Source organism: Leucoraja erinacea, chromosome 29 (genome assembly GCF_028641065.1).
Source record: "Leucoraja erinacea ecotype New England chromosome 29, Leri_hhj_1, whole genome shotgun sequence".
In the NCBI taxonomy this organism is placed as follows: Eukaryota; Metazoa; Chordata; class Chondrichthyes; order Rajiformes; family Rajidae; genus Leucoraja; species Leucoraja erinaceus.
This window is the reverse complement of record NC_073405.1, coordinates 22,776,097-22,798,363: the sequence shown is the minus strand read 5'-3', so window position 1 is coordinate 22,798,363 and position 22,267 is coordinate 22,776,097. Positions and strand designations below refer to the sequence as shown.

At 39.5% G+C, this 22,267-nt stretch overlaps 2 protein-coding genes across 4 annotated transcripts in view; both read right to left on the bottom strand.

The window, feature by feature from the left end:
• The window catches only part of LOC129711315 (cold-inducible RNA-binding protein-like), a 22,261-nt gene extending 11,411 nt beyond the window's left edge, over positions 1-10,850 (bottom strand). The window contains exons 1-2 of the mRNA XM_055658891.1: positions 10,781-10,850; positions 5,911-5,980 (exon numbers count right to left, since the gene is read on the bottom strand). The gene's annotated coding sequence lies outside the window, so the exon portion shown is untranslated. The remainder of the gene's footprint in view (positions 1-5,910; positions 5,981-10,780) is intronic.
• Positions 3,647-22,267, bottom strand: LOC129711317 (cold-inducible RNA-binding protein B-like). Of its 3 annotated transcripts, none has more exons than XR_008725817.1 (8): positions 22,129-22,267; positions 13,898-14,005; positions 12,569-12,672; positions 12,107-12,239; positions 10,938-10,986; positions 10,781-10,863; positions 5,911-5,980; positions 3,647-4,149 (listed from the first exon to the last, which is right to left on the bottom strand). XR_008725817.1 is itself a non-coding variant. In XM_055658895.1 (8 exons), exons 3-8 carry the CDS (start codon positions 13,995-13,997, stop codon positions 8,754-8,756), a joined length of 483 nt encoding a protein of 160 aa, XP_055514870.1. In that variant the 5' UTR covers positions 13,998-14,005; positions 19,652-19,685; positions 22,129-22,254; the 3' UTR covers positions 8,129-8,753. The 3 variants fall into 3 exon arrangements, 2 of the variants coding, with proteins under 2 accessions (XP_055514870.1, XP_055514868.1); XM_055658895.1 differs by lacking the exons at positions 3,647-4,149; positions 5,911-5,980 and adding exons at positions 8,129-8,767; positions 19,652-19,685 and having other exon boundaries at positions 22,129-22,254; XM_055658893.1 differs by lacking the exons at positions 3,647-4,149; positions 5,911-5,980 and adding an exon at positions 8,129-8,767.

The following is a 22,267-nucleotide window of genomic DNA, read 5'->3' as shown; positions in this document are numbered from 1 at the left end:
TGGTTTTGTTGAAAAGTGCTATATAAATATATATAAATAAACATTATTATTTATTAGCCAAGTATGTTTTGCAACATACGAGGAACGAATATGTACTAAAGAAAGCAAACTCAATGCTATCATTTATTTCAAGAGGGCTTGCATACAAAATAGGATGTAATGTTAAGGTTCTCTCTAGAAGGCGCTGGTAAGGCTGCATTTGGAATATTGTGAGTAATTTTGGGCACATCATGAGGATGTGCTGGCTGGAGCGGGTCTAGAGGTTATTTCCAAGGATGATCCCAGGAATGAGGTTAGCCTATGATGAGCATTTGTTGGCACTGGGCCTGTATTTGCTGGAGTTTAGACGAATGACGAAGAGGGAACTCATTGAAACATACAGAATAGTGGAAGGATTGGATAGAGTGGATATGGAGAGGATATTTCCACTAGTGGGAGAGTCTAGGACATAGTATCAGCCTCAGAATTAAAGGGCATTCTTTTAAGAAGATGAGGAATTTCTTTAGTCAGAGGGTAGCGAATCCATGGAATTATTTGCCACAGAAGGCTGTGGAGGCTGTCAGTGGATATTTAAGGCAGAGTTAGATAAGATTTGTTTTGATTAGTACAGGTTTCAGAGGTTATGGGGAGAAGGCAGGAGAATGGGGACCAGAGGGAGATAGATCAGCCACGATCAAATGGCAGAGTAGACTTGATGGGCCGAATGGCCTAATTCCTCATTTCTTATGCCTTAGTAGTCTGAGCTACAAAGCACAAAGGGTATTGAAACCAAGACCTCTCAAATTCTGCATTAAAAGATGCACCATCCCAAATAACACTAAACTTCAGGCTGAAGAGTAGCGACCTGAAATGTCACCCATTCCTTCCCTCGAGGGATGCTGCCTAACCCACTGAATTACTTCAGCATATGTGTCTTATCTTCAGCGTCATGTTAAATGTTTCAATTTGTTCTGGAGCACAACACCAAAAGGAAGTATACAATAGGTATTAAAAAAGAAACAGCAGGCTATGGATTGGGGAAAACGCTTAAAGCATGCAGTACGGAAACAGGCCCTTTGGCCAACTCACCAAGAATCACACACGCTATTTGCTCACGTTTGGCCTGTATTCTTCTAACCCTTTCTTTTCCCCGTATGAATACATTTTAAACGTAATCACACCTGCAACAATATATCCATTACCCTTCGAGTGAAAAAGTCCACCAGGTTCCTATTAATTTTTTCCCTCCCACCTGAATGTTTGCTCTTTAGTTATTGAAAAATACTGTTTGTTCTATATATTAGCCTCAATTTCTACACATCAGTAAGATCAGTCTTCTTGTCGTGTCGCTACACTTTTCCAAGCCACTGCCTAAAGCAGGCCCTGGCACATGGGTTGAAGACCTTGAGATCTTCTGGTTTGCAGGGATCTGGGAGGAGGGAGCAGGGAAGTGCATAGTTTGGGTTGCCTCCCCGCAGTCACATTCGGTTGGTCCATCGTTGTTGTACCCCCACTTCTGCATGAGGGCTTTTCACCGTCCGACCCGTGTTCTGAGGCAGTTGAGGCAGAGCCAGACTGGCCATGTTTCTTTCGCTCCCAATGGAAGCGACTCATCAGGGTATAGTGTCAGTGTGTGAGGTTTTGATTGTAGGCGTCACCCAACATCTATCCTACAGGTGCGGGGGTATCATTCAGGGATTGAACTGCATGTAGAAAGCCAATTCTCGATTTTAACCCTTTGGTGCTTGGACGAGTTGGAAGAGAGGGTCATCGTCCTGCTTGGTGCTTTCCACTTTTGAGGATACTGCTCACAGTTCAAGTCTCCTATGCTTCATTTAACAAGATTCTTAATTCCACTGTCTTTTCTCCACAACCCTGAATTTCCCTATAATTTAATGATGGCATCTACTGTTTCTTAAATATACTATATTTTAACGAGTGAATTGAACTCCTGTACCCCAAAACAAATGGCATTCTAGCAATGTCCCTTATCTCAATAATTTTTGATCCACAAATGACAAACCGTAAGGGTATTGAGAGGAATACCTCTCTCAAATTCTGTATTACAAGAAGCACCATCCCAAATAACTCAATAATCCTGGTCCATGACATATGGGTAAAATAATCAACCTCACTTCTCAGGTACACACAAGTCCTGCAACAACAGGCTGACCATCACCTAAAAAACTTCCAAACCTAGTTACATACCGCATGATCACCTGTGCAAGAGCATTTAGATGATAGTCTTCAGTTTCCACATTTGATTCAGCCATTTTATATAATCTAAGCCAGAAAGATTTTGAGGGACTGCCGTGAAATTGGAGAGATATGCCCCAATTACAAAAGGATCACAGCTGTAGCTCATGTTTGTTTTGTGCTGGGCATTAGGTGTTCACTGAAACAAAACCCAGAGTTCAATTCATGAAAACTAGCAGGAGTAAGAGCACCACCCCAACCCCATTTACAGATGCTCACTGTAGTACAGTAGCATTTAACTTCAAAAATGGAATGCAAATGTATCCTGAGAAAATTATTTTGATGCCTCTGAACCCAATCCACATTCAAACAATTAAGCAACTGATTGAATGAGCATCATCTATCAACATGTTCCCATCAATGCCATAGCTCAGCAGCAAATTCAAGACAGAAATATTTGCACCCAGAATGTATGGTCAATCAATTACATGGTTTATTTTACCATAGGAACACTTCTTCATGCAATTTAACTCTATTAATCAAAGAAAACAACCAAGTTCACCATCTATGCATGGCGTCAACATACAAACTGCGCTGCTGAAGGCATTTTCAATTAATTACAAGTCAAGCTACTCCAGTATAACTTATTGAGTCGTTAAAAAAAAAAAATAGCCATAAGGAATAGTTAATTTTGACTACATTTAGCCCTTTCGATCTTGCACGCTTAACTTAAAAATTGTTACCCCCGTATGTCAGAACACAACACTCTAGTGGAAGTTACTGTTGTAGCTACATCAATATCAGATTCAGTCCCAATTTGAATGCCGTCTGTGAAATTTGCAGTCTCTTTGGGAGATTTCCCAGCATGGATTTCTTCACATATTCCGATTCGCCATCACACTTCAAAGACAAGTGTCTGGCTAATTGGTCACTTGTGTACGTGGGTCACGGGCGAATTAGGGAGTTAGTTGGCATGGTTTATGGAGAAACAGGACCCATGAGAATGAAATGGAATACAAAATATATATTAGCAATCAAAAAATGTCAAAACAATCATTCAAGTAACACACAATACATAAAAAGCTCAACCAAAGATGACACACAAGTCAATTTAACATAATGCGTTTTTTCCGCCTGGTAATGGAATGCCTGTGAATGTTCAAGGAATGGTACTTTCTGTAAACCGAACTATAATCAGTTTTATTTATCTAGAGGTAATATTTAATTGAAACTATCACAAGATATTTCACTATAAAATGCACACTTTAGCAAATCCCCTCTCAATAGCTGCTTTTTTCTAGGTTGGCCAAAAATGAGCTTTTTTTTAAACAAGCAGAAGTTTAGCAATTGCTTATTCCTTCACATTTTGTACCAACATTTAAGTTTTGCTTGGAAGAAAAACACTGCAGGTAATCTCATCAATATAAAAATTTTGTATGCAAGTCTCCAATAATAATCCGCCATCCATTCATTTGTTCATAGAGTTTCAATCATTTTTAATTGTTAAAGTAAAAAACATTAACCATGTTCAATAGAACTAAAACATTTAATTGAAATACATTTTAACAATAAGGAAAGTCTTCATTTACAGTACAACTTTGGTTTCTTTTCTAAACTAATCGGGGATATAGAATTAGAATCTGATTTAGTAATACTCAGCTAAATGGAACATTTTTGAAAAGGAATTGATGCAAAAGTATGAAGTAAAAATTAATATCCAAAGTGTGCACAAACTTGGTTCATTGGGAAAGTACATGAGACAACGGGTTTCTCTTGCTATGCAAGGGAGTGCTTTCATAGTTTAGTGCAATCAATAGTTTTGTAGTCTCCTCGATTTCAGTTTAAAACAGGAGAAAACAAACTATGCTGGACAATTTTATTGAAATGGTCTCCAGTTACCTAAAAACATTAACTGCAACTACATTAATTTTTTTTTCAATTTTTCTTCTTTTTCTTCCCAACAGAAGGATCAGTCTGAAATAAGTAAATAGACCATTAAAATACTATTCAATTAAACACTCACTTAGAGCTAGATCAACTCACGGACTCGGATACACACAAAAAAATCCGACATTTCAGAATCATCACAGAAACGGACACTTTGACCCACAAAACATTTATTTTTCCATCCTTCCCATCTTAACCAACATGCATGACTCATACACATTGGGGCGATTTACATTGCCTCATTAACCTACCAGCCTGTTAATATTTAGAATCTGGGTGATGGGGGGGGGGGGGGGAAAGGAGGAGAGAAGAGGAACTGGAGAAACCGACATGGTTGTGGAGAGAATGTGCAAACTTCACAGACAGTACCAAGGCGGGGATTGAACACGGATTGCTGGGGCCGAAGCAGCAGTTCAATTAGCTGCGCTATTGTGCTACATCAGTTAGAACCCTTATGTAAACCTACAATAAACTCAAGCTAAACAAACAAAACCAAATTATATAATAGTAACCAATGTTTCATAACTTAGGAAATATTTCCTTGAAAGCAAAATTCACATCTTCCCCCCACCCCAATATGACGGAATGAACACAGCAATTTCAAAATTTGAGTTGCCGTATAGTAATTCCTGCAAATTTGGCTTTTTGATGTACAATTAGATCTGCACCGAAATGCATTGACTTCCAAGCCATGTGACAACAGTACCAGTTAGTCATACAGTGCGGAAACAGGCCCTTCTGCCCAAATTTCCCACACCGACCAACATGTCCCAGCTACACTAATCCCACCAGCCTGTGTTTGGTCCACATCTGTCCAAACCCACCCTGTCCATGTACCTGTCTAACCGTTGGGATAGTCCCAGCCTCAACTACCTCCTCAGGCAACTTGTTCCATACACCCACCACCCTTTGTGTGGAACAAGTTACTCCTCGGGTTCCTATTAAATCTTTTCCCCTTCACCTTGAACCTTTGTCCTAGATTCCCCCACTTTGGGCAAGAGACTCTGTGCATCTACCCAATCTATTCCTCTTATGATTTTGTACACTATAAGATCACCCCTCCTGCGCTCCAAGGAATAGACCCAGCCTACTCAACCGCTCCCTATAGCTCACACCCTCTAGTCCTGGCAACATCCTCGTAAATTTTCTCTGAACCCTTTCCAGCATGACAATCTTTCCTGTAACATGGTGCCCAGAAGTGAGCACAATATTCTAACTACAGTCTCACCAATGTCTTATCCAACTGCAACATGACCTCCCAACTTCTACTCTGACTGATGAAGGCCAATATGCCAAAATACTTTTTGACCACCTTATCTACTTGCAACTCGATCTTCAAGGAACTATGCACCTGCACTCCTAGATCCCTCTGCTCTACAACACTCCCCAGAGGCCTACCATTCACTGTATAGGTCCTGCCTTTGTTAGACGACCCAAAATGCAACACCTCGTACTTTTCTGTATTAAATTCCATGAACTATTCCTCAGCCCACCAGGCCAATTGATCCAGATCCTGCTGCAATCTTTCGCAACCATCTTCATAATCTGCAAAACCACAACCTTTTGTTTCATCAGCTGGCCTGCTCATTTGTACATGAATAGATGGATGGCATGGGAAAGATTGAAGTTCTGATACTTTACATATATTCTAATATAAAACAAGTTGTGCAAGAAATATTAGACAGGGCCTTTAATTATAGTTAATCCTGGTTTTGTAATTAACCAATTATTTTTTTTAAATTTGAATAGCTGTGAAATTGACTACAATCAATAAATCCTGAAACTTACATTCATTGAATGCGACGTCATCTCTTCCAAAAATTGAACCACAAGTCTTTTCTCTTCACCTTTTTTTATTCTAAAAATAGAATAAATGAGTATTAATTTCTTATATTTTCAATACATACATCAAAAATATTGTATATAAGCAGAAGACTTCTGCACAATTAAGTTGTACTATAAAACCTAAAATTAGACCCCACTTGAAAAACAGTTTAAAATCTAAAGTATTACAAATTCTTGAGATGTGTACAGCTTTGTAAGTTACATAACATTTACCTCCAATTTAAAAAACATGTATTTACAGTGCATGTCATACCTTATCATGTCCCAAAAGGACTTGTTTTGAATTAGAGCAATATTATAGCATGGGAGATAGCTGCACACAGCAAGCTCGCTCATACATTACAATATTTAATTCTGATTTAGAGGCAATGCTGACCTGGTACAAAGTACAGGTCTAATGCTCTTCTTGAAAGTGCCATGTCCATTTGAGGGCCAGAATGGAACCTACTGCTCTCATATATCACAGTTTTAGTTGTGACAGTGGAGGAGGGCAAGGAGAAACTCTAAGATGTAAACATAAAAATGTCCAGTTGTCCAAATCTATAGTTGTTTTTTCCAATATGAAGTCACTTTGTAAGTGTTCAACAACCCAAAATACCATATATTCCAACTTCCTAAAGTTAGCACGGCAAGTCTACAAATGATACACTTAAAATGAATTTATTCAGTGACAAAATTATAAAACGTAATATCACCCATTGCTTGTGGGATGCGGGGCCGACTGAAACCCGAGGACGAACCACAATCTGGAAATTTTGCTATATAAAATTGACAATAATTTACATGAAATTGGTATTTGATAAAAATTGCTTCAGAAAATTCTTCTCCTTATTTTGCTCAACTGTACTACTGTTGACCTTCACATCCATATTGTTGCGTTTAATCACAAGCCCAGGATATTATGTAGACAATGTCATGTTCACATACATCCTGCATTGAATGGAAACAAGTCATCTGCTGTATACAGAAGGGAAAGTTGTGTCTGTTGGAACTGATGGCAATGCAACCAAACAAAAGGATCCAAGGAGAAAAAACACTGGTTTATTCTGAGAACATCACCATAACATTGAAAATGGATCAGCTTAACAAAATGGGATAGTGGACATTGCACAAGAGCAAAAGGAGTTACCTCGAGGCTATGATTATATCCATTGGTGCATTAGTCATAACCAGCTGAAGTTTCTTTGCAGGAGGAATACGTCATTCTTCAATGCCACTACTTTCATCAGAGCCAGCAAAAATCTCGACTTTGTAAAGTATATGAAAAATCTTTGACAGGAAATATGGGTTGATATCTTAATGTTATTACTGCACAGGGTTAAAAGGTCAATGCAAGCAGGAAGTACTTACAGGTGAGAATCCAAAATACTTGGGGAAGGGGAGAAAGGTGGAAGAGTTTAAGTTCTACTTAACTAGAACCATTTTTAAAATCTTCAGCATTTTGATAGAACAGTGATTTACATCTCCACCTAAAGTGTAAGATGCCTAAATGTCAATTGGCTACTTTTCCACAATGATGTTGGGAATTTCTTGAACAGTTATGCAAAATTAATTAATTTTAATTAATCACACTAACACGATTGTTTAATCTATAATGGACATTCCTTTATCTATAAAATTAGTCACATCACAATTTGTTAATATACTAGTTAAATAGAGTGAGCTAAGTGGTTTCTTATATTTAAACTAAAATGCTTTCCTAAAAAATAAATTTAATGATACATGGTTTTAGTTTTAGGATGAGCTCAGCTAGAGAGTGGGAGAACTAGGGTAACGTCTTGAGAAAGGAAGAAATAATTTGTAAAATGACCATGATTTCATTTTCCTTGCATATCACCTCCAAAATGTCGGTCCCAAATATCCTCACTGTTCAAAGTATAGGGTACTCAGTGGTTTCTAATCTTGTCAAATCTGAATTTCTACCACTATAGAAAGGTTTTTAATCATAGAGCTATTATATAAACTAATTGCTTTTTAGGAATGTATTTGATGTCCTAGTACTTTTTGGTAAATCTTCTTGCACTAAATAAAAGAATATTGAGCTTAAAGTGCAAATAGTAATAAGTTAATAATTGGATTACATGTTCTTCATCCAGACACCCCAAACTTCTGTTAACAGGATTCACTATAGCACCTACGGTTGATTAAAAGCCACAAGATCTTTGGGCAAGTTCTTTAATCAGTTTCCAAAAAACCAAGTGTATACAAAAAAAAGGTTTCATCCTCAGCACGAAATACAGCATGAATAAATGACCAACTTATCAGTATATAATTTTCCAAAAACAAGCCCATCAGAAATGAATGCAGTTGTGTAAATTGTTTCTAAACATGAAAAGTATGCAAGATCCAGCAGCTTTGAACATTCTACAGCAATTTTCAGTGACAGGCAGAACGACTGAATGTTGATTTACCATCAGGAAAGTCCATGTATAAATTTATTCCAAAAAAAGTCAAATACTCTGCAACTCTGGAAAAAAAGCCTACTGATTATAGATAGCAAATGGAAAAGGCCAAGCATCAAAAATGCAAAGGAAAAAAATGGATAAAAAGGGCAAAAAGAAGAGTGATCAGGTCTGTCTTTATAGCCTATCGGCCTGAACGTGAAAATTTTGAGAAAAATAAACTGAAATGGTCAGTGTTGACCTAAAAGTAAATGCACATTCAAGTCAGAAGTTACTGTCAATAATTTTGATAATATTAAACAGACAAGTTCAGAAGACAACTGCTTTCTGCTGTTCCAAAACTCAAGAGCCAAAAGGATGATGATCTTGATTCAAGGAGATTGATTATTCATTTGTAGCTGGAGGAGGAGAAGCATGGACAAGGTAAAGAATTCATAATACATTTTTAATTCAGCTTCCCCATATTCTATCAGACTAAAAACAGTAATGGACAGGCATTAATTTTCCATGTCAATTGCATTAATCAACTACATGCTAAGTTAGGTGTCAGAACCATATAGGCTCCAACACAAGTATATTTAAAACAATTGGGGTAGCTAGCACAAGATTCCATTGGAAGTCTATTGTCAGAGCTTTTCTGCTAAATTTTCCCGTCTTTTTTGGTTGAAGCCAAAAGGGAAAGAAGTGTGGGAATGCAGTTAGCAGATGAAACACCTTCTCCCAAAGGCAATATCAAATACCATTGAAGACCTCATGGTAACACCCACATAACAAGTTACGATAAAGTTGATGTATGTAGGTAGAAGAGAGATGATATCAAGAAAAGCTTAAAAAAAACCAAAAAACTATCATTGGTCAAAGAAAACCAGTAGAAAGCAAAATGTCACCGAGAAAGCTTTGTTATTGCTGAAGAAAACAGTTTGTAAACTTGGAAAATAGTTTAACCATGGAACTACAACACAGAAATAACATGCTAATTAGATGTGCCGTTTACTGTGAAATAAGAGTTTTGGTGCTCAACTCTTGGAAACCTTCGGGCTAACAACATTTGAGTTGTTCAATGCCATGGAGCACAATTTCAGCTTTAATCTGCCTCAATAACTCAATAAATGTTATCTAACTCATTTTAATAAACAAAACTCATTCCGCTAGACAGTAGTAGGCAAGGTAAAAATGGCGCAGAAATAGCATTTTAAAATTCTAGAATTTATTGGCCCAAAAGACAAATATATATTGGACAGAACATTATTCCAGTCTTCGAGGATATAACAAAATTTTCATTTGTGAATTTTGTTGTCTGGATGTGATTTTCTCATCTTGTGAAATTTGGTTTAGAAATATTTGCAGAGAAACAGACTCAAGTGATCAATACTGGAGAATATCCAGTATTTTCTGTAAGTGCATAACAAATAGTAACACTCTTTTATTCAACTCTCAAAATTGAACTTTGAAAATAGAGGGAAAAAAATTGGGAGTGGAAAATACCAGCAATCTGGATTCCGCATTTTGAATTTTCCTAATTTGCAAAACTGATAGGAGTCTTAAAACGCATTCTATTAAAAAGTATAAATTGAACAAAGACTTTCAAAATCCTCTTCCACAGTATTTCCTCTCAAAAAAATGCAGCTCCATACTTGTGTAATAATTCCAGATTTTAAAAATACCCCAAATATAGTTTGACAATCAATTAAGAAATTACTCTCGTTTATTTTTATTCAAACAACCGCAGCCGTTCAGAAATGTATTAATCTTTCTCCTAGCTTCCAATTCTTGTCTAGAGGAAAGGATGCATTTCAAGAAAACAAGTGCATTTGCAGATAAATTGAATCGCAAATCTCAACGACTACTATAGCTTCACTAAATTAAGTGAAATCTTGCGCATTAACCCATACCACAAAAGTTACTATTAGCAATGTTCAATATTGATGGCTCCAAATGCCTACAATTGTACAAGTTCAGATGTACAGGAAGTAAACATGTCGCTTTTGCAACTTGATGCCCAAGCACTTTTGAGAAAAGGCAAAAGAACCCTGAAATAAAAAACCTTATTTACCCAAAGATGATGAGGCATGTATTTTCCCCCCATAAAATTGAATCCCACTTGTTCATAGGCACTGAACAGAATGGAAAATGCATGCCAGCAAAGTTCTTGGATTTCCAACAAATAAATCATTGTGAAATGAAAAACATTGATATTCTTAAACCCAATAATTTAATAGTTACGATACAATACACTTTTCTAACCGTAATTGTTTTCAGTTAAATTCCAATGCATTGGAAGCTTCCTTTAATGGCTTAACTGCCGATATTAAACCAATCTCAAACATTAGAATATCTGATAAGGCACCCTAATATCTGTGGCAGACAATATTGGAATTAACTCCTTTTTCATCTGTCATAGATGTACTTACCATAACTATCGTAGTAGTCATCCCGGTAGGACCTTGAGGATGAATTGTTAGAGCCGTATGAGCCAGAGTTTTGGCTCCTAGAACTAAAAAAAAAAAAATGCAATTTAGTATTTGCAGAACTAATGAGACTTAAAATAACATTATTGTAAATATTTACCTGGAAGAGTAGTCATTTCTGTAATTGTTTCGTCCACTTCTGTCACCATCTGCAGGAAAATTGATCGAGTTAGTTTGGTTTTTGTTGGAGTGAGAGACATTTTACATCTCATGGATTACATAATAATTTACTAGACTAGCATCCCTCATAGCATACAGTGCCCTCCATATTTTTTGGGACAAACGCTCATCATTTAATTATTTGTCTCTGTACTCATTGTCAGATTTTAATAAAGGCCATTTTTATACATTTGGTTTTCACCATGTAAAAATTACAGCAGTATTTATATATAGTCCCCCCCATTTCAGGGCACCATAATGGTTTGTGCATTGATCTATCCACAACACCGCGTCTTGACAATCTAATAATCAAATCCACAAACCTCTTTGGCATTTTGTACAGCATAGTGCTCAATACCAAGTTCATAAGCTCAGAAGTGATAGAAGCAGAATTAGGCCTTTTGGCCCATCATCTGCTCAGCCATTCAATCAGTACTGATCTATCTTTCCTTCACAACCCCATTCTCTTGCCTTCTACCGATAACCTCATTACATCAATACTAATCAAGAATCTATTTATCTCTGCCTTAAAAATATTCATTGATGGCCCCCCCCACTGCCTTCTGTGGCATTGAATTCCAGATTCACCACTCCCAGACTAAATAAAATCCTCCTCATGTCCTTACGAAAGGAACGTCCTTTTATTCTGACCTCTGGTCCTATACTCTCCCACTAGTAGAAACACCCTCTCCACATCCACTCCATCCAAGCCTTTCACTATTCGGTAAGTTTCAGTGGCCAACCCTCATCCTAAACTCCAGCGAGTAGAGGCCCAGCACCATCAAACCCTCGTCATATGCTGACCCACTCAGGCAGGCATGTTTGGATTTTATAATAGCTGTATAATATTTATGATACAAGCTAGCATTAGAAGTTCAAATGATTTCAATTTCAAACTGCAACGACAGGACTTGAATTTTTGCCCTCTAGATAACAGGACCAGTGACACGGACCAGCAGTCTACATCATATTATAGATTAAATGTTTAAGAAGGAACTGCAGATGCTGGAGAATCGGCCCGAAACGTTGCCTATTTCCTTCGCTCCATAGATGCTGCTGCACCCGCTGAGTTTCTCCAGCTTTTTTGTGTACCTTCATATTATAGATTACCTCTGTAAGATCCACGGCCACCTCTTCCTCCACGAAATCCGTAACTTCGTGACTGACTGCCTTGGTAATTCCGAGATCGTCCGCTAGAGCCTTTTCCTGCCTGGTCTACACGAATTTGCCGACCATCAACTTCCTGATGAATAAGAAATTTGTTAATTTCACAATGCAGCAATTTCAAAAGCACTCTCAGAACAAAGTGTTTGGAATCCAAAACAAACTTCCCTATTTTGCAATATCTATCAATATATACAAGTATGTTGGGTAAAGAATAGCTAAAACGCAGAAACATCACACAACACGATTAATTAGATGGGTTGATGTACTATTTTACAAGACTCTGTTTTACAATGGTGTCTTACAATCCTATCATATCAATTTGATTATGTCTAGACCAAATGTTTAATTTAAGTACCTTGCATCAGTTACCTATCCTTTAAAAGAATGTTAGCTAGAAATGTATACCTTTCCATTCATGGTCAAGGCGTCCTTTGCATCGTCAGGATTTTCAAAAGTAATAAAACCAAACCCTTTAGATTTGTGTGTCTCTTTATCTTTGATCACAAGTACTGTACATGCGCCAGGAGAAAAGAAAATAAAAGAAAATTAGAATTTACCTTTTAAATCATGAGTGCATTTAAAAATTTTGAAGTAGACATCGTAACACTGCATTTATTAACAGGGATTTTAGACCCAGTTAAGCAATTAGTAAAGAATATATATCTTGAACACAGTTTATGAATCAAGGATTAATTAATCAATGCCAAAAAAAAATCTTCAGTTGGAAGGTAAATTCTACTACCTTCAGTACAGCGTTTCAGATTAGTTTCATTCGTTAATCTGGTAATTCTACTTAAGACGAACAATATATTACAAAGGTGCCTTTTTGATGAAATTATACTTAAAACCCAAATCATCAAAACTACTCAATTCTAACGCTACCCACCGTTATCCCTCAGGTCCTTCATTATAGCATATCAACTTTCAACAAAATTCAACTGCACATTACCACACACTAAATGAAATACCAATCCTTTCTGAAGCTTATCCTGCGCCATCTTAATTATCATATCACACTTTCCAACAGCACAATCTTTTGCATCTCTATAAAAAAAGTTGCTTCTTCGACTCAAATCATAGGTCTAGGCCCAAAATAATCGGCCTCTCCATTTTCACCTCACTAATCATGTTTAGAATCACTGCACAGACTACACATTATGCTCCAGCAATTGCTTCCAATTTCTGTTATGCATTTACATCTCTTGGCCCATCATCTATAAATATGCCTAGAATCAATTTCAGAGCATAAATGCAGTATGAATAGCTAATCGTGTCCAGCTTCACTGCATCCTTCTACAATGGGTCTAATTGAAATGAGCAGTCCAAGTCCCAATGTTCATTGTCATGCAATATTGATCAGAGCAACAGATACCTTATTTTCTGTAGGACACTGCATTAGAAGGACTTGGACCTACAATCATTTTGGAGGAGGAGCTGTTAACCGAGGAATGACACATTGGGATAATAATCCAAAAATAAGCGATGACAAGACTGTTGGCTTGTGAGTTCATGTTTTCCAGGTTAAATAATGATATTGTTATCCAACAATCAACTATTTGAACAATTTGTTGCATTTCCAAATACCAAATTCAGAGAGAATCCCATTTTTTTGGCAGTGAAGTCCTGAAGCTGCCATTAACAAAGTGCAAATGGCACAAACAGTCTTCTCCCACCCCTCCCACCATAACCTAGGTAATGAACATATGAAATTACACAAAATGAACAAGAACTTACCATCACGAACCTCGCCATACTTGGAAAACAACTGCTCCAATGATTGTTCATCTGTTTCAAAGTTCAGCCCACCAACAAAAATCTTCCCTTCATCAGACATAGTGTTTTCTGGAAGGGAACATAACATTTTGGATCAAAATTTAAGTTTAAAAAAAAAACTAGCTATAGCAACTATTAAACTGTGTTTCAAAACAAACAAAAATATGGAGGCCATTGCTTCTCTGAACTTTTGGTTTCACCAAAAGGATAAAGCAAAATAGTAACACAGCATGAACAATAACAATAAGCAATTAGGTTGTACAGATGAATTATTTAAAAAGTTGTGTTCCAATTTCTGTAAATACTGAAGCAATGGCTTCAATCCATACAGTTAATAAACTTAATGCAGCTGTGATAAAAATACTTCATTTTACAGTTTGTCCAATGTGAGCTTGGGATTTTAGAACACCTGCTCTTTCCAGCTGAAAAATATTTAACAAATAAAAATGGAGAATTGAAGATTAGGATGCACTAATCAGGAATATTGAATAAAACCAGTTGCATACATGATCTCTGTCCTTATTGTTAAACTGAATTCTCAAGTGCAGTCTTTAAAAGATCAAATTTTGTTTTAAAAATAACTAAATGTAAATCGTAAAATATACCATTAAGCTCCAGTGATACTTTTTTTTATAGTTTAAAACTGGATTGAATTTAAAAAAAAAAATCAAACCATCTTCACTTATTAGTCAAGAATGTTTTCTTGTCATACGTCCCAAAACAGAACCAGGGTTCGGAATTAACGGTTGCCCGGGTGCCAATTGTCACCCAAAGTCCCGCCGGTCAACCTAAAAGCCGTGCCATTTTGCTCGGCTTGGCCCGGGACACTTGCCATTCAACTCTGGACGGGGCCCCCCTCTCTATCTCTCACGGTCACTCTCCGTCTCCGGGCCTCTGGGCTCCGCTGCGCCTTGCACATGCGCACTGCCACGGCAACTGGTTGGCGCCGGGCACTTTCCCCCTCATTTTGCATTATGGGAGATCTGGCCGCCATTGCTGTCTGGTCGCCGCGACCGCTGAAAGCCAACGCAGAATCACTCCCTGGAGCAGGAGTAACTCCCTGAAGTAACTCTTGTTTCAGGGTGCAAGAGTTACTCCAAAAATATTCCAAATGGAATTTAAACTGGAGGTGGTGAAGGGTCCACCACCAAACAATAACAGCCTATTGCACTTATCTGTTTATTTATTGTGTATATATATATATGGTCTATGGTATATACACACACTAAACTTTTATCTCCTGTTCTGTATTATGCTTACATATTCTGTTGTGCTTCAGCAAGCAAGAATTTCATTGACCCATCTGGGACACATGACAATAAAATTCTCTCGGCTCTTGACTTGGACTTAAGCAAAAAAGGATTCTTGGGAAAAAAGAGCTACCTTAAATTTAGTTGCGTCTGGTTGGGTAACTATGGTAGGGTGAAGACTATTCCATGCTTTAATTGTGTGGGGGAACTCCATGGAGCTGCCAGCATCTCTGGATAGAAGAAATTAGATGACGTTTTGGGCAGAAGCCCTGCTTTAGACTCCCTCTGGTTTTAGTGTGTTTAGTTTAATTTAAAGATATAGCATGGAAACAGACCCTTCGGCCAACCGAGTCCACGCCGATCACCGGTACACTAGTTCTATCCCACACATTAGCGACGTAGTGTGTGTCCATTATATACCCACACACAATTTCCATCCTGGGATTAATAAAGTTCTATCGCATAGTGCCGTGTGTGTAGGAAGGAACTGCAGATGCTGGTTTAAACTGGAGATAGACACAAAAGCTGGAGTAACCCAACAGGTCAGACAGAATCTCTGGACAAAAGGAAAATATTACAAAAAATTGGGTCTGGCAAAGGTTCCTGCACACCTTTGGAAGGAAACAAGAGCACCCGGAGAAAACCAATGCGATCAAAGGGAAAAGGAGCAAAATCCATAATTTTCTGCACCCATATTCATGATCAATTCCGGGTCTCTACCACTTATGGCCAGCAACTTTATGGCCAATGTACTGCCCCAGAAAGGTCAAATTTGGAATGGGAGGGGGAGTTGAAGTGCTGAGCCACCGGGAGATCAGGTTGGTTATTGCAAACTGAATGGAGGTGTTGTGCGAAGCGATCGCCAAGCCTGCGCTTGTTCTCACCGAGTTTCATCATATGCTGAATAATCCAACCACATTTATGTTTGGAAGTGGAAAGAAATAATAGAAATTGCATTCATTGCAATGCGTAAAAAGAGTTGAGATAGTGTATTATAATTTTGCTGCATGTCATTGTGGTATCTATCATGTCTTGATTGATGAATATGTTTAGTTTGTAACTTTATTTGAAGCAGAAATAATATGTGGATGCTTCATTGAGCATAATTCCGACTGGTAACTATGTACTTCGTCCGAGCACATTATCGCACGCGTCATGCAAGCTGTCTTAGATGACCACCTAAACTGTCATTTGGCAACCTAAAAAACTGCCAAGGTTGCCCGGCTAGCAACAGAGAAAAAAAGTTAAGTGAGAGCCCCGAGAACCATGAAATTCTTACATAGCAGCATAATAGATATGTAAACAATACTCTGTAAACCCAATAAGCTCAGTTTATTGACATAAACGTGTGCAGTATAAAAAAAGAAAGCAAACAAACAATAGTCTAAAGCACAAACAATGCCCCCCCCCCCCCCCCCCCCCCCACAAAGTAGTTTGGTGCTCATTTGGAGGTTGTAGTGTTCAATAACCTGATGGTTGTAAGGAAGCTGCTCCTCAACGTTACGGTTTCAGGCTCCGATGTCAGGAGTGAAATGAGTGTGCCAGGATGGTGTGGGTCACTGATGATGCTGGCTGCCTCGTAGGCAGCGACTTGTTGCAATCTTCTTCATTCCTGGGCATTCAAATTGCTAACCCAGGCCATTATACAACCAGTCAATATGCTCTCGGTAGAATTTCAAGAGTTTGACGACATAAATTAAACCTTTAAAGTGTTGGGTCCAGGACAGATCGGCAGAGATATGCATGCCCAGGAATTTGAAGTTTTTTTTTTTTAATTCTCTCCACTACTGTCCTGTTGATGAAGGCATGTTTGTGGATCCTTATCCTTCCTCTTGCAAAGTCAACAATCAGCTCCTTAGTTTTACTGTTGTTGTGAGCAAGGTTGTTGTTCTAGGACTATTTGGTCAGTCAATCGATCCCCCTTCTACATCCGGATTAGGCATCATCGGCAATTCGCCCAACAACGATGTACCAATGGCGAATTTGAAGGGAGTTGGTAGTCATGAGCATGGAGTGAGCAGAGCATGGTGCTTAGCACACAGCCTTGAGGTGCTTCTGTGCTGAAGGTTAGTGAGGAGAAAATGTTGCTGTCAACTGGTACTGAATGTTGATGAGGAAGTTGAGGATTCAGTTACAGAGCGATGCACAGGGACCCAGCTCCGAAGAAAGGTTCTGACACGAAACTTTACTGATCTATGTCCTCCAGAGATGCTGCCTGACCCACGGAGTTACTACAGGACTTTGAGTCATTTCTAAAAACAGGACCAGCTCTGATAGGCAACATGATCAGTGAGGACAAATTTGGATGGACTCGTTTACATGTTGTACAACTCAATGGTTAGGAAGGAACTGCAGATGCTGGTTTAAACCAAAGATAGACACAAAAAGCCAGAGTAACTGAGCAGGACAGGCAGCATCTCTGGAGAAGGAATGGGTGACATGACGGGTCGAGATCCTTCTTCAGAAGAGTTACTCCAGCTTTTTGTGTCTACCTTCGATTTGAACCAACATCTGCAGTTCTTTCTTACATATGTGTATGTGCGCACAAGTACAAGTTTGTATGTATGTCAATGTAAATGCATGCATGTATATATACAAACATAGAAAATAGGTGCAGGAGGCCATTCGGCCCTTTGAGCCAGCACCGCCATTCATTGAGATCATGGCTGATCGTGCCCTATCAATAACCCGTGCCTGCCTTCTCCCCATATCCCTCGACTCCACTAGCCCCTAGAGCTCTATCTAATTCTTTCTTAAATCCATCCACTCTCTGGGTGAAAACGTTTTTTCTCACCTCAGTCTTAAATGACCTCCCCTTTATTCGAAGACTGTGGCCCCTGGTTCTGGACTCGCCCAACATTGGGAACATTTTTCCTGCATCTAGCTTGTCTAGTCCTTTTATAATTTTATGTTTCTATAAGATTCCCCCTCATCCTTCTAAACTCCAGTGAATACAAGCCTAGTCTTATCAATCTTTCCTCATATGACAGTCCCGCCATCCCAGGGAGCAATCTCATGAACCAATGCTGCACTGCCTCAATCACAAGGATTTCCTTCCTCAAATTATGAGACCAAAACTGTACACAATAGTCCAGATGTAGTCTCACCAGAGTCCTATACAACTGCAGAAGAACCTCTTTACTCCTATACTGAAATCCTTTTGTTATGAAGGCCAACATTCCATTAGCTTTCTTCACTGCCTGCTGTACCTGCAAGCCAACTTTCAGTGACCGGTGTACAAGGACACCCAGGTCTCGCTGTACCCCCCTCTTGCCTAACACAACCCCATTGAAATAATAATCTGTCCCCTTGTTTTGCCGCCAAAGTGGATAACCTTACATTTATCTATATTATACGGCATCTGCCACGATCTGCCCACTCACTCAACCTGTCCAGGTCACCCTGCAACCTCCTAACATCCTCTTCACAGTTCACACTGCCGCCCAGCTTTGTGTCATCCGCAAACTTGTTCCTAATTCCCTCTTCCAAATCCTTAATATATATGAATGCCACTGCCTGCCATTCTGAAAAGGACCCGTTCACTCCTACTCTTTGCTTCCGGTCTGCCAACCAATTTTCTATCCATGTCAACACCCTACCCCCAATACCATGTGCTCTAATTTTAGTCACCAGTCTCCCGTGCGGGACCTTATCAAAGGCTTTCGGAAAGTCTAGATACACTACATCCACTGGCACCCCTTCATCCGTTTTACTTGTCACATCCTCAAAAAATTCCAGAAGATTAGTCAAGCATGATTTACCTTTCATAAATCCATGTTGACTTGGACCAATCCTTTTAGTGCTATCCAAATGCCCATTATTACCTCTTTAATAATTGACACCAGCATCTTTCCCACCACCGAAGTCAGGCTAACTGGTCTGTAATTCCCTGTTTTCTCTCTCGCTCCTTTCTTGAAAAGTGGGAAAACGTTAGCTATCCTCCAATCCACAGGAACTGATCCTGAATCTATTGAACATTGGAAAATGATCACCGATGCATCCACTATTTCTAGAGCCACCTCCCTGAGGACCCTGGGATGCAGACCATCAGGCCCAGGGGATTTATCATCCTTCAGTCCCATTAGCCACCCAATACTATTTCTCGCCTAATTAAAATTTCTTTCAGTTCCTCTACCCCTTTAGATCCTCTGTCCTCGAGTACACCTGGGAGATTGTTTGTGTCTTCCTTAGTGAAGACAGATCCGAAGTACCTATTCAACTCTTCTGCCATTTCCTTGTCGCCCATAATTTCACCCGTGTCTGCCTTCAAGGGACCCACATTTGACTTTGCTACTCTTTTTCCCTTAACATATCTAAAGAAGCTTTTACTGTCCTTCTTTATAGGGGGGTTGCACGTAAGGTCACTGGGTCATAGGGCTTGACGCACGGAGCCGCCCAATCCATGTGGAGGACATCGGTAACTTCCGGTATATGTTATTAATGCAAGAAACGCGTACTTTCCTACCTGTTAAAAACCGCCAAAATGTTGAATTTTTGCGCTGAAAAAAATTGTGGAAGTTGGGGTAAGTGCGAGAGACATGTACCCATCTTTAGAATTCCAAAAGTGAAGCGAAATGAAGGTAAAGAGAAGCGAGAGCTGAAGGGACAACAACAGCTAAAGTGCTTGGCTGTGCAGATATCGGAGTTGAAAATATTGGGAATTATCGCGTTTGCTCACTGCATTTCATCAAAAGGTCTGAATGACAATAAAGGAATCTAATCTAATCTAATCAGGGCATTATTTGTGTTTTTTCTTGATTCCTTTGGAATCTAAAAAGTCTCAGAAATGATAAATCTGGCTGTAAATTTTTCTTCAGATGTGTTTTCATTTTGTTTGTAAAAACCCACTTTAGAACCATGGGCGATTTAAAAAAATTACAGCCAGATTTATCACTTCTGAAACTTTTTAGATGCCAAAGGAATCAAGAATAAACACAAATAATGCCTTAGTTGATGAAATGCAGCGAGCAAACGGCCAATGTTCGCCAAGCACTCTGGCTGTTGTTGTCCCTTCAGCTCTCGCTTCTATCTACCGTCATTTCTCCTCACTTTTGGAAATCTGAAGTAGGCTAAATGTCTCACATGCTTATCCCGATTTCAATAATTATTTACAGGCAAAAATTGACATTTTCGGTGGGTTTTAACGGGCCCACTATGCTGGAAACAATGGTAAGTGCCTACCTGCAGTTCATTGTGTGTACTCCATTTGGAGTAGCATAGCAACAGTACGGGTCATGGGTCGTGACCCAACTGCCGTGAAACCTCCCTATATTCCTGGCCAGCTTCCCCTCGTACTTCATCTTTTCAGCCCGTATTGTTTCTTTCTGTTGTTCTATGAAAGATTCCCAATCCTCTGGATTCCTGCTACTCTTTGCTGTGTTATACATCTTTTCTTTTAGTTTTATTCTATCCCTAACTTCTCTTGTCAGCCACGGTTGCCTCCAACTCCTCTTAGAATCTTTCTTCCTTTTCGGAATGAAATGATCCTGCGTCTTCCGGATTATGCCCAGAAATTCCTGCCATTGCTGATCCACCGTCATTCCTGCTAGGATCCCTTTCCAGTCAACTTTGGCCAGCTCCCTTTTCATGCCTTCATAGTCCCCTTTGTTCAACTGCACCACTGCCATTTCCAATTTAACATTCTCCTTCTCAAATTGCAGATTAAAACTAATCATATTATGATCACTGCTTCCAAGCGGTTCCTTTACCTCGAATTCTCTTATCATATCTGGTTCATTGGACAAAACTAAATCCAGAATTGCCTTTTCTCTGGTCGGCTCCATTACAAGCAGCTCTAAGAATCCATCTCGGAGGCATTCTACAAACTCTCTTTCTTGGGGTCCTGAACCATCCTGATTTTCCCAGTCTACCTGCATATTGAAATCCCCCATCACCACAGTGGCATTATCTTTGTTACATGCCAGTTTTAACACCTGCTGCAACTTACACCCTACATCCAGGCTACTATTTGGAGGTCTGTAAATAACACCAATTAGTGTCTTCTTGCCTTTACAATTCCTCAACTCAATCCCCACAGTGACTCTACCTCATCAGTCCCTACGTCTTCCCTCGCAAGGGACTTAATTCTCTCCCTCACCAGCAGAGCTACCCCCCTTCCTCTGCCCACCTGCCTGTTCTTTATATAGGATGTATAACCCTGAATATTAAGTTCCCAGGTCCAATCCTCCTGCAGCCACGTCTCAGTAATCCCCACAATGTCATATCTACCAACCTCTAACAGAGCCTCAAGCTCATTTACTTTACTTCTTATACTTCGCGCATTCATACTTCATACATTCATACAATACTTTTAATTCCTTTTAATATGTACGCCTGTGTATGGCAATGAACATGTGTGCGTGCATATATGTAGTTGGGTATATCAAAGTGTACGCTTGCGTCCATAGAAGTACTCATGTAGTGTATGTATGTCAATGCATGCGTGCATATACGTACGGGTGTATGTATGCATATACATATATATGAATATATGTAGGGGAGATGATACTAAAAAGGGAAGTATTAGCGATAGAGGAGCAGTTTTACCCACTCCGGGTCAGGGAGGAGGGAGCAGGCGCGGTGCCGCCCAGCCAGGCCCCGGGGGCAGGCGGCAGCTCGGCCGCCATCTTAGCGCCCAGGCGCCATTTTATGAGCGTCCGGTCCCCGGGGGCGGGGGGGGGCATCGCACCCCTCGTCTAAGACCCGGTCCGGGCACCGCCGGAGAGGAACAATAACAGGACGTTTCAGATATACCCGCGACGTGGCGAGCGGTAAGCTTCTCAGCCGCAATAACGTGTAGATTCATTTAGATTTCTTTCCTCGCCACCAACCCAAGCGCCCCTTCGTCGCACCGAATAAAATCCGGCCTCGGCCGACTTCAACACCGGGAAACCACGACTTAAATCGACAATTGAGCTAATCCCGAGGGCGGTTATCACTCACCGTGTTGTTATGTTTTCGTGAGATTGAGAGCGACACTGTCTTTCCTCTCAGTATCACCTCTTCCGCTGTACGTCGAGCGACAGAATGCGAGCGAGGAGCAAAAAAAAACTTCCTCCTGGACTACCTTCTCAGCACTGCG

What these genes read in the sequence shown, in the direction of transcription:
- LOC129711317 (XM_055658893.1), bottom strand. Translation starts at nt 13,997, where the DNA reads ATGTCTGATGAAGGGAAGATTTTTGTTGGTGGGCTGAACTTTGAAACA. An exon ending in GTATGGCGAGGTTCGTGATG is followed by an intron (nt 12,673 to 13,897) that starts GTAAGTTCTTGT and finishes GCGCATGTACAG; the next exon opens with TACTTGTGATCAAAGATAAA. An exon ending in AGAAATGACTACTCTTCCAG is followed by an intron (nt 10,864 to 10,937) that starts GTAAATATTTAC and finishes TTTTTTTTTTAG; the next exon opens with TTCTAGGAGCCAAAACTCTG.